This window comes from Nyctereutes procyonoides, unplaced genomic scaffold (genome assembly GCF_905146905.1).
Source record: "Nyctereutes procyonoides isolate TBG_1078 unplaced genomic scaffold, NYPRO_anot_genome, whole genome shotgun sequence".
Lineage (NCBI taxonomy): Eukaryota > Metazoa > Chordata > Mammalia > Carnivora > Canidae > Nyctereutes > Nyctereutes procyonoides.
This window is the reverse complement of record NW_026575140.1, coordinates 41,600,792-41,613,810: the sequence shown is the minus strand read 5'-3', so window position 1 is coordinate 41,613,810 and position 13,019 is coordinate 41,600,792. Positions and strand designations below refer to the sequence as shown.

At 40.2% G+C, this 13,019-nt stretch overlaps 1 protein-coding gene across 4 annotated transcripts in view; it reads right to left on the bottom strand.

Moving 5' to 3' along the window:
• PATJ (PATJ crumbs cell polarity complex component) overlaps positions 1-13,019 on the bottom strand; it is a 354,647-nt gene that overhangs the window by 67,240 nt on the left and 274,388 nt on the right. For all 4 annotated transcript variants that reach the window (XM_055305729.1, XM_055305727.1, XM_055305728.1 and 1 more), the window contains 2 exons: positions 8,280-8,354; positions 2,306-2,423 (listed from right to left, as the gene is read on the bottom strand). In XM_055305729.1, coding sequence (XP_055161704.1) covers positions 2,306-2,423; positions 8,280-8,354 — 193 coding nt within the window. The remainder of the gene's footprint in view (positions 1-2,305; positions 2,424-8,279; positions 8,355-13,019) is intronic.

Genomic DNA, 13,019 nt, shown 5'->3' with positions numbered 1-13,019 from the left:
TCCGCACGCAGGCTAAGAATGATTTTTCACATTTTCAAAAGGTTAAGAAAAAAAAAAGGAAAGAAAAATAACATTTCAAAAATGTGAAAATGACATGAAATTCAAATTTCAATGTCCATAAATGAAGTTGTATTGGAACACAGCCCTGCTAATCCATTTACTTCCAGTCTACGGCTGTTAGCACCCTACGACAGCGGAGTTGAGTAGCTGCAACAGAGACCATATGCTCCACAAGCCTTAAATATTTACTATCTGGCTCCTTACAGAAAAAGTTTGCCAATCCTTGATATTAAACAAAAGGAAACAGGCTCTAGGTAAGCCTGTGGAGGGTTCTGTTCTGACTCAGCAATAATAACAATAATAAAGCAGGTTTTGGAGTGGTGAGGATGTGGATTTAAGTTCCCAAGAAAGAAATTAAAAGGTGGGTGAAACGGAGGCTCATTCCTCATGCAAAAAGTGCGTGAACTAACTGCTTTCTAATAGGAATTAAATGAACAATGTGTGAGATGCCCAGTCCGGCAGCTGGCATAATGTACCATGCACACAGTTGTTCTTTCTGACCACGTGGAATTTATTAATCTAATGGCCTCCTAGTTAAGAGTGAGAAATTTAGTGACACAACCTCAGTAACAATAAAAAATTCCCTATTAGAAGGAGAATATTAAATTATAGACCTAATTTGACTCTAGATCTTTTGGCAGCATATGTATTTCATACTGTATTTTCCATTCATTTACAATAAAAACAATGTGCAATAGTGCATAATTTCATGAATGCTTTACAAAGTTTATACTCCTTTTGTAAATGGCTGGTTTAATCTCTTGAGTGAGAAGAGAGGACAGGTAGGCAAAGATGCTGGTGATGGCGCTTCTCTTCCTCAACTTCTGCCTCAGCCTAGCCAGTCTGAAGTGTTGGTGCGTATTTCTCCCATATACAACCCAGCCGAAAGCCTGACATACCAAGCTCCTGATAAATGTTTGGTAAGAAGATGACCAAATGAGTAGAATTTCCACAGATTGAATTACAGGATGATTAATTTGTTATCAAGATACAAATAAGTGATGCATCTTATCAAAACTCAATTGGTCTACATTGTGGTTACTTTCTCAGTAAAAGGCCATGTAGTAAGTATTTTGGGGTTTACAGACCATACTTTTTTCTGTTGAGCTACTTAGTTCTATCCTTATTGTTTGAAACCAAACTTAGACAACAGGTAAACAAATGAATATACCAAAAATATTTTATTTATGGACATGGAAGTCTGAGTTTCAGATAATTTTCATGAAACACTCTTTGACTTTTTCCAACTTCTTAAACATATGAAAAGCATTTTTAGCTTGCAGACCGCACAAAAACAGATCAGATGGTGGGCCAAATGTGATCCATGGGTCATAGTTTGCTGAGCATATTCATCAAGTATTTTAGCAAAAATCGAGTGCTTTAAAATAATACCTGCTTGCTAAATTTTTAGTGAGTTAATATTTATGAAAAAAAATGTAAAGGACAAATACATAAAGGTGTCAGTCCTGCTAAATTCATGCAGGGTTGTGCTTTGCCACTGGTAAGCAGTGTTTTATTTTATTTTATTTTTTTTTAATTTTTTTTTTTGATTTTTATTTATTTATGATAGTCACAGAGAGAGAGAGAGGCAGAGACACAGGCAGAGGGAGAAGCAGGCTCCATGCACCGGAAGCCCGATGTGGGATTCGATCCCGGGTCTCCAGGATCGCGCCCTGGGCCAGAGGCAGGCGCCAAACCGCTGCGCCACCCAGGGATCCCAGCAGTGTTTTAAATAGGGCACTTTTTTTTTTTAAATGGACTTCTATCACATAAAAACAAAGTGGAAATACTCATTATTCATTTTAAATTCTATTTTCAACTGCCAGTCAGCATAATTCATGCCAGAAACTGAATACTCATGTCTTTAAGCACTGAAAATTAACAGTCTTCAAATAACTTACATCAACATATGCAAGGCTAACATTTGACTGAATATGATTTTTAAGAGATATTACTTATACACTAAACACAATCTTTTGGAGAGATTACAGAATAATTTGTAAGCCTCAGATGCGAACAGTATTTACTTAGGGCCTTTTTTGTTCTAGTACTTTCATACTCAATAAACAGTAGGCAATCCCAATAGCAGGTGAGGTGAATGGTGACCTGCCCAAGTCCCGGAGCTAAGGAAGTGGAGGAAGAGTGCAAAGCTAGGCTCCCTGACTCCTGGTCCAGTGCTCTTTTCAGGATATCACAATCCCCTCCTTTTCTCATGTTTGAGGAGTCAATTCAGAAAGCGTCATACCATAGCTTGTGAAATCCAAATCTGTTGAATGGTATGATGGAGCTGGTGCTAATGGTATCTCTTGTGAACTGAAGGAGACTTTTGTTGAATATTTTTGTGGTTTCATCAGGCTGACAGCCTACAAAAGAAAATTAGATGAATGTCAAAGAGGAGAACAATAACTAAAGGATAAGACTTTAAAACTGGTGTGTTGTTACCAAAACAATGGTGGCACTCCAATAATGTCTTCTGAGACTTTAAAGTGGAAGAGGTGGCAGGAGGGAGTTAGGATGATTTCTGTTCCCTCCCCCATTGTTCCCTATTTAAATTTACATCTAAAATGCTTCAGGGAAGGATGGATGGAGGAAGGGAAGAAGGATAACAGTTGATGAGACTCTATCATTGTGGTCTCTATATGATGCTGGGGTTAGGAAGCAGAACAAGAATTTTTACAATTTCTATTTATTCTGATGAAATCAGTGTGAAGTCCACATAACTATGTTGTGCCCATTGAAAAGCATTCTATACTGCAGATGTTCTGAGCACACAATAATATCCTTCTCTTCTGGATATATTCACAATAGTTAAATGCATTAGGCAGGTTAATTGAGCAACATGAAGGCCAGGAAGAAGAAATAAGCATCCATTAAAGGTCTACTAAGTGCCAGGTACACCAATTACATTTTAATTCACCCCGAAGAACTATACCTTATTCACCCTTGATTCCCAGTACCTGGAAAACAGTAGAGCCTCAATAAATGTTTGATGAATGAATGAATAAATCAGTGAGTGAGTGAATGAGTCAATGAATGGATATAGAAGAACGAACTGAAGACATGGAAATTCACCTTTGAAAATGAATTTGTAATTCAACGAAAGTACAGAGACCTTTGCTGTGTGAGCTTTGGAAAATTAATTTGTAATTCTGGATTTCTGTTGATAATATCTCCAATGAGTATTAGTATTAGATAACAGAGAAAAACCAAAAAGACTCCATGCGTGCTTAACAGGCAGTTAAGAAATATAGGTAGTGACCTGACCTGCCTTCTGGATCTGTAGTTAGCCAGGGAACCCATCCCCAGCTGGAAGATTCTGGTAGAGGCGGTGAAGCACCAGGCTGTCTCTGGAGTCTAGAAATAGGATCAAGGTAACTGCTCCAGAACAATGACACCTCGAGATGCTGTCAGTGGAAGGCTGTACCTCAATACAAGGCACTGTGCAGGATATAAAAACTAAAACACCACCAGCCATTTTGTATCTGCATTCTGCTTTCCAGTTTTTATTTTTATTTTTTTTTTAAATTTGTATTTATGATAGTCACACACACAGAGAGAGAGAGGGAGAGGGGGGCAGAGACACAGGAAGAGGGAGAAGCAGGCTCCATGCACCGGGAGCCCGGCGTGGGATTCGATCCCGGGTCTCCAGGATTGCGCCCTGGGCCAAAGGCAGGCGCGAAACCGCTGCGCCACCCAGGGATCCCCTGCTTTCCAGTTTTTAAAAAACACTTTTACATCCATGAATTCATTTAATCCTGAGAACCTGGAGAGTTAGACAATATTATTTCCTTTTCCAGATAAAGAAACCAATGTCAAGTGACCTATCTGAAATCACACAGCTACTTACAGGAAGAGATCAGACTGAAAGTCAGTAGCGAAAGAAAGCTACACATTATTTATTTTATTTTTTAAAGATATTATTTTTATTTATTTTAAGATTTTATTCATTTATTCATGAGAGACACCAAGAGAGGTAGAGACAGGCAGAGCGAGAAGCAGGCTTCCCGAGGGGACCCCAATGTGAGACTTGATCCCAGCACCTGGGATCGCGTCCTGAGCCAAAGGCAGATGCTCAAACACTGAGCCACCCAGGCATCTCTAAAGATTTTATTTTTAAGTAATCTCCACCCCCATCAGGGGCTCGAGCTCATAATCTTGAGACCGAGAATTGCATGTTCTACTGACTGGGCCAGCCAGGCACCCCAGAATGCTACAGATTTAAAATATTTATCAAACAGCTTCTGGGCACTGATTCTATGGATGTTCATCTTCTTTTCTGCAGTTTTTCTCAACAGCATTTAATAATGACTGTAACTTACTCAAAAAGACTTATTCAAAGACATATTTTTAATGATTTAAAAGAGAGGGAAGTGGAAAAATGACTACCAGAAAATTAAACAATGGATTCACCTAGATTTCAATTACTCTGAGGACCACATTTTCCAGTGTCCTTGAAGCTAGATACATCTGCAGACTAAGTCCTGGTCAGTAGGATGTAAACAGATGTGAACTGTACAATTTTCAGGTCATTTTCTTCAGGATATGGATCCTGCCTTCCTCTTCTCCCTAACTGGAATGCAGATGGGATGACAATACCCAGAGCAGTCATCTCAGACCAAAAAATGGATGCATTTTTTGAGGATGGTAATCTAATAAGAATGGTAGTCAGATAAGAGGCACCTGAGTCTGTGACACTGTGGAGACACCGTATCATCCTTAGGCTGCTTATACCCAAACTTTATGTAGAAGAGAAACTTCTTTTAGAGATTGAGCCTAACCTTAACGCATACAGTACTTATGTTCAACTTTTGTTTTATATCACTTTTAAAAAGAACATCAATAACAAAGCTGAATGCAAGCTCAAGAGTTCTTTTATGAAAAAAATCATGTGATTAAAAAATATCTATTTATTTGAGAGGGAGAGAGACAGAGGGAGAGAGAAAGAGAGGACATGACTGAGGGGGAGGGGCAGAGGGAGAGAATCTTCAAACAGACTTCTTGTTGAGCCCAGAGCCCAATCCATGAGATAATGACCGGAGCTGAACCAAAGAGACACCTAAATGATGAGCCACCCAGGTGCTGCAGAACCATGTGATTTTTATTTTATTTTTGAAATTTTTATTTATTTTATTTTATTTTTGAATCATGTGATTTTTAAAATAGGAATGTCTATGGTAATCATTACATCCCAGCTCCAGGTAGCATCCCCTTTCATTGTGTATGTTTCCAACAGATACTGATAGCATTGAACTCAATTAAAAAACAAGGAAATAAAAAAACAAAACAAAACAAAAACAAAAACAAAAAAACAAACAAGGAAATAGTCCATAGAAACCAAGGGAAATGTGCAACATATATATTTATTTTTTAAATTAATAAATTAATAAAGATTTTATTTATTTATTCATTCACAAGAGACACACAGAGAGAGGCAGAGATACAGGCAGAGGGAGAAGCAGGCTCCATGCAGGAAGCCTGATGCAGGACTTGATTCTGGGACCTCGAGATCATGCCCTGAGCTGAAGGCAGATGCTCAACCACTAAGCCACTCAGGCATCTGCCAACATATATTTTTAGAGACAGACCTCTTGTGGTGATGGATGAAATGTGTACTCTTGTGACTTATCCATTGGTACAAAACCAAACTACTAAGAATAAAAGATAAGAAAGGTTGGATTTGCTGTTTAATGTCTTCTGTTCAATCATGAGAGTGAAATGGATGTTCTAGGTTATCCAACCTAATTAAACCAGTGGTTCTCAAACCCTGTCTTCATAATAGAAATTGCTACGGAGTTTTAAAAATTTATGGATGCTGAGACTCCCCCCATCCTAGACAAAATAAATTGGTACCTAGGTTGGAGCCCAGGCAAGTTTTGTTTGTTTCAAGAATTACTGCTTAAAGTTAAACCGTGGATTCTTAACCCAGGGTAAATGGATTTCAAAGAGAGCCACAAAAGGCATTTTGGGAATTATAAAAATTCTGTGTTGTACCAAAATTATGTTTAACAGTGTTTTTCTGGGAAAGAGTTTACAGTTCATCAGGTCTTTATGATGGGAAAACAAAAACCACCATTCAAAAGAAGATATGAAGTGTTGAGTTTGCTAGAACTGATTAGCAGTGTGGCCAAAGACAAGTCACTTCCACCTCCCTAACCTAAACTTCCTCATCTATAAATTGGTAGTGATACCTCTAAGCCCTGTGAGCTTGTTGTAAAGATCAAAGGACATAAATAAACCTATCACTATGCCAGAAACAGTTAAAGATTTCAACTGATAATAGCTATTAGTGTTTTTATGTCCTTTGATAATAAATGACCAGGCAAGTTCCTGATTGCAAACCATTGGGATTGGGTTTGGAACAGCTCAGAGTGGTTTGGAACAGCTCAAGGGGTTGGGAAGTTCTTCATAATGAGCTGACACTGCCTCACAGCAGGAGTTGCGCCCTGACCTGGGGCTGGTTCTCTTCTGCAGCCATGGAAAAGGGTTATAATCACTATCCCAAAGAACAATACTTTAGATATTTAAGTGCTCAATTTTCGGCATGGAAAAGAAAGGGTAGGTGGTGTTTAGACTTAGTCCCAGATCTAAAGTTCTATGGTTGTAACATTTTAGGGATGCCTGATATGTGTCTTGAGATAAGTGGCAGCATATAAAGCATTAGCATATTAGTAGTATTTACAAATACATTATATAAAGTAAAAAATTTGGTCTTAAATTTTAAAGAGTTGCTTACATGTTTCCAGTTGAACCAAATCTGGTTATTTTTAAGGTTCTTTTTACACCTACTCATTTTTAAAAAGTTTTTTTTTAAAGATTGTATTTATTTATTTGAGAGTGAGAGACAGGTAGCAAGAGAGAGAGAGCAAAAGAGGGGAGGAGAGGAAGAAGTAGGCTGCCCACTGAGCAGGGAGGCTGCCATGGAGCTCAATCCCAGGGCCCTGGGATCATGACCTGAGCTGAAGGCAGGTACTTAAATGACTGAGCCACTCAGGTGCTCCTAAGGTTTTTTTTTTTTTTAATATTTTATTTTTAAGTAATCGCTACTCACAACATGGGTTGGAACTCAAAACCATGAGGTCAAGAATCTCATCTTCTACTGACTGAGCTAGCCTGGAACCCCAATACTCATTTCTTTAGAAATTTTTTTTAGAGAGAGAAAGAGTGTGAATGAATGAGCAGGGGAAAGGGCAGAGGGAGAGGAAAGAGTCTCAAGCAGACTTCCCACTGAGCATACAACCCAATGTGAGGCTTAATCCCATGAATCTGAGATCATACTGGAGCTGAAATCAAGAGTTGGATGCTCAAGCGACTGAGCCACCCAGGCACCCCTACCTATACCTACTCATTTTTATTTAGGTTTTTAGCATATAAGTTTGGAGACTTTTCAAAGGTATTTCCTTTGGCAATGTTTGAAATATCATGTAAGCTCTAGTTTCTTAAACATAAAAATAGTTAATACAGTAATGTAAATTTCAGTAGTATGAAACTATAACCTAGCACAAAGAAACACGAATCAAGATTTTTTTAAAAATATTTTTTCAATACTTATTTATTTATGATAGACGGAGAGAGAGAGAGAGAGAGAGAGAGAGAGAGAGAGAGAGAGAGAGAGAGAGAGGCAGAGACACAGGAGGAGGGAGAAGCAGGCTCCACACCGGGAGCCCGACACAGGACTCAATCCCGGGACTCCAGGATCACGCCCTGGGCCAAAGGCAGGCACCAAACCGCTGAGCCACCCAGGGATCCCCCAAATCAAGATTTTAAAAAGAAAAAACTAAAGGCAACGAAAGTGCAAAAGTTTGACAGAAATTTATAGTTCTTTTTTTAAGAAAAAGGAACTCAAAATGTAAGGAACACCAAAGTTATTATATTTATATTTTTACAGAACTACAAATTCTCCCACTTAAAATTTTTATTAATGTCAGTCAGTAAGATACATCACTCTCAGAATTTAAGTGCAGGTGTGTTTGTGGGGATGGCTCACATTTAAACACCTGCTCAGGGTACTTGGTCCAGGAAGATGCACAGAGAATATTTCCACACACCTTGAACAGAATCAGTGATATGGCTGTGGGCTGACATCAAGTTGTAAGACACACCATAGGCTTCTAGCAAGCAATAAAGGATCTAATTTCATTGCATTCACTTTCTTTTTTTCTGGAACCCCTTTATAATACATATCATCCCAGTAGAGCAAAACCTAAAGTCAAATTACATACATTGTCAGTTGGGCAATCCAGTGCCTTCTGCTGACCTGCCACCATGCCTTGACCAGCCACCTGGGAGATGTCCTCCTGAAATGTAAAAGATACAACCACTTAACAGCATTGTAGGGCCCAAGTGCACTCTCCAACTTTAACAAATACCATGGAGGCTTTGGCTCTACAATAAAATGACTAAAGCACTGGTCACAAAAGTTCTGTTCATTCATCTGAACTCTCAGAAAGGAGTGCAGCCTTGTCATTTCCAAAGGCTTCTTTTGGGCCCTTTCAGATCTATCAGGCTTTAAATCTATCAGATACCCACTGATGGTCACTTCAGCTAGAGATTTTTCTTCTTTTTTTTAATTTTTACTTATTTATGATAGTCACACACACACACACACACACAGAGAGAGAGAGAGAGAGAGAGAGAGAGAGAGGCAGAGACATAGGCAGAGGGAGAAGCAGGCTCCATGCACCAGGAGCCCGATGTGGGATTCGATCCTGGGTCTCCAGGATCGTGCCCTGGGCCAAAGGCAGGCGCTAAACCGCTGCGCCACCCAGGGATCCCGAGATTTTTCTTCTTTTGGCATTCCAATAATCTCTGTATCTGTATTTGTACTGAAACTTAGTTCTTTCAGGGTTTGAACTCTGATATTCGAATTTTTTCTTCCCTCCAGACATTCAATTAGAGGCAAAATGCCATTCACGAAAGATGCTGGGTGGGGGGTTGGGATGGGGTGCAGAGTTAAGTTAGTCCTGAACCCCACGGAAGAGTGCTGAGTCCACACTTAAGAGAGAAATAAACTACTAAAACACATAAGAAACCAATGCATACTTAAAGGGCAGTTTATTGACACCAACAAATTGAACAGAATGCCTGCCTATGTGTGCTTCCCACCACATCTCATCCTTCTGTATATGTAAGTTACAAGGGAAATTATCATCTGATGGTTTACTCTCAGGCATGAACTCTGCATTTGGACTAGGACAAAGTAGGGATCTTGGAGATAGAATGATTTGGACAGGAGAAAGGATGGGCTTACTCTAGCCTCGGTAAATGTCTGAGAGACACACCTGATAGTAGGTCTACCATTCAGGCTGCAGGTAGGTAAGCTATCTGAAGATGACACGAAATGTGTGATGTGTATGACAAAGTGATAGAGTTTGTGACCCTCATTCTTCAACTCTTAAGTTGAGGAGATTCTGCAACCCTGAGCAGATTATCTGAATCTCCAAGCCTCAATTGGTCTCCTCACCTATAAAATGGGAAAAAGTAAAGGTTGTTACGCTACAGCAATGCCGAAAGGATGAAATGAAGCAATACATGAAAAGCACTTAGCATGGTACCTGGCAAACAACAAATATGTAATAAAGATGTTAATGATGATAGTAGATGGAATCGAGCTCTGATACACCCAGATTCCCAATGCTGCTTTTGGGTTGGGGAAAAATAATCATGCAGACAGAACACTTTCTCCTTTGGGGAATGCTGGAGTCCTATCTGATATCCCCCGCCCCCATCCAGGTTTCTTTTTTTGAACATACAGACATGCCCTAAATTCAACAGGCTCCCAACAGGTTCGTAACAATACAACAGATAATGATCAGGTCATGCCCAGCCATTCATTATTATTATATTAGGCTACAATCTCATCAATTCACTAATGGTTTACAACCTGAGAGATTTAACCCCACCACGTAATATACTGAGACTGCAGCCTAGGTCCCCTAGATGATTGTGACTTCCCTTATTTGTCCACTTATTTTTTTAAAAAATTATTTATTTATTTATTCATGATAGACACGGAGAGAGAGAGAGGCAGAGACACAGGCAGAGGGAGAAGCAGGCTCCATGCAAAGAGCCAGACCCGGGCTTCAATCCCGGGACCCCAGGATCATGCACTGGGCCAAAGGCAGGTGCTAGACTACTGAGCCACCCAGGGATCCCCTGTCCACTTATTTTTTTAAGGACTCTAGCTCTTTCTCCTTTAGATAAAGATTCTCCCTAAATTTCTCCCATATGGGACAAATACTCTAGAACTCCTCCTAACAACCCTCCCCCCAACCTACGCCTACAAGCTTTGCTCCTAAACAGATTACGTGACACGAATTCAGAAGTTACTTCATGTCATAATTCTTCCCCTGAGCCCTTGGACAGTGCCCCATCCACAGCATGAGCAATTTATTTTATCACAATTTATGCAACATTGTGTTGTATCTTTTTATGTGTCTGTCTCCCACATGCTAATATGATTGACTTTGTCTTATTTGTTTCTTCAACATAAGGAAGAATAGACCGTGAGCTTGGTAAAGGGCTAGCTAGTGCTGAATGAATCAAAGTTTAGGAACTCAAATTTTAAATGCACCCGGGTGGATTTCAGAGTCAGCCATGAAAGAAAGAATGCACAGTGAAGGTGATCCTGTGGCCTCCACTTAAAAGGATCACAGTTGAAAACAGACAGACATGGGAGGTCAATAAATGGTGCTCCCAAGAATTTTTAGAATAAAACTTCTAAACTGCCGTATAAATGCTCAGGGTATTGTGCCTTCCAGTGTGGATCAAACGGCCTTCCAAAGAGCAGAAGCGTCTTTATTTGAAAATGATACTGCATGTCTGCAATTTCACCTTTGTTTAAACCCAGATTAACTATCGTGGGACAAAGGAGCTGACCTCCCCAGCTGAAGACTTAAAAACCCAATTTGCATATTGCACAGGGCTACTACTAATTGGTTGAATGCATCCTCATTTGCACTTGTAAATAAAAAGGGCACTGGAATAGTAGCCAGAAAAGTCTGGGTTCAGATTGGTTCCACCACTTATTAGCAGCAGTAGTGCTCAGAAACCTTCATTTTTAGCAACAGTAAGAATACAGTAACAGCTACCTAAATAAGGGGCTGCCAGCAAAGTTGGATTCAACACATGCTTACACAGCATCTACTCTGTGCCAGCAACGAAGAAGACCAATGGGGCCTTGCACTTATGACATTTACATACCTGGTGAGACATATATTAGAGAAAAAGTTATGGAAACTTTGAATATCTGTAGGGAGGTGTGTGGCAGTTAGCAGGTGCCTGAGAAGTGGCAGTTTCCTTTCCTTTCTCTTGCCCTCAAAATGGGGGGAGGATGAGATGAGGAAATCAGAGCTCTGAAAAGCATCTGGTCCAACACCCTGTCCCATTTCTTACACTGATTACCCTTACACCTCCGGGTCAAGGGACGGGGCCAGTTCATGGTGATGATGACGACAGCTAAAATTTACTGAGCCCTGACTGTGCCAATTACTGAGCTAGATACCATTCCCATTTCAGATGCTGATGTACACACAACAGATCTATGGGAGAAGTATTATTATCCTCAGTTCAGAGTTAAGTGGGGCACGAGAAGCTGAAGTATATGCTGAACCAAAACTTAATCCAGACGCATTGCGCTGCAGAGCTCCTGCTCTTAACCAAGGATGAACCACAAGGGAAAGGCAAAGTGCTGTTTACCTCCTCCCAACGACATACATGAGATTCTCAGGAGCCAACCTTAACATAGTGATTCCATTTTTAGATTCAACATTAAGTCAGAACAAGTCATGCCAGCTTATTTTGAGCTTGGGCAGGCAAAAAAAAATTCACAGCACTAGCCACTGCAGTGACCTAGGGTGCGTCACTTTTTTCTGTTCTGTGTTTAAACATAAATTTAGAACTTGCTAATCTCCCAACTACTGCATCAAGGGAGTTCTTAGTGCCTTTAAAGCTGAGATTCTGGGACATTCTCAGGTGTTGACTTTGCACAGGGGACCTCTAAAGAAGGCGGCTGAGAAAGGAGTAGGGAAGGATTATCTCATTTCATGAAACAAACCAATAGAACACATTCTGTGTGCATTATGTTACAGTACTATAAACTCCTGAAAGAAAATGCTTTGTGGGCCAAACAAATTACTGTGATCAAGAAAACGAGCTTTTAAGGAGTGGACATAAAAAGCAACACTGGGAATATTCTGTATAAGAGATATAATGAGGATGTCCAGTTTATAATCACCAAAGCTGGTTGACTTCCACCCCAAAGTTGGGTAAATCAACATGCCCTGCCTGTCCAGCTAAAGTAATTGGTTCAAGGGTAGACATTTGAAACACACAGGAACATCCTGTGGATTTTCCAAAATGGACCCAAGGGAAGAGAGTCAGCCCCTTTCTGGCTGAGAGGCTGAGGAGCTTTTGGTGGCCAAGCTCCCACTATGCTGAGGAAGCAAGTGCACAGTAGAAAAGAATCAAAGAGACATCTAGATACCTCTGGCATACCACCAGGATTCAGGTTCCAAATGTCCCCAAGGCTGTCAACCCTGTCTTTCCTGTATGTAGTGAGGACCTGTAGCTGATCAGTAAATTTCTTTGTCTGTAAGGTCAAGCTGAGGTTTTATCGCTTGCAATCAAGAGACTACTGATTAAAATGAGGTGAAGGCCAGAAAAGATCTATCAGGACAACAAACTCAGGTAGTTAACTGGAGATGAAGGAAATGAATGGAGCATTAGACAGCAAGGTAGAGAGGGCTGCTCAGCCTAAAAGTAGTCACATTGAGAAGTATTCAAATTTAATGATTTTTAAAACATACCTGTCAGACACAAATGATCTACTGCTGATTTGGGTCCTTGGACTCCCATTCTGTAGCATGGGGATACACTGAACAGGACAGGCTTTGGCTCAATCATTCCCACCCCAACTTCTCCCCTCACCCGACCACCTGGATTAGCTGAAACCCTGTCAGCAA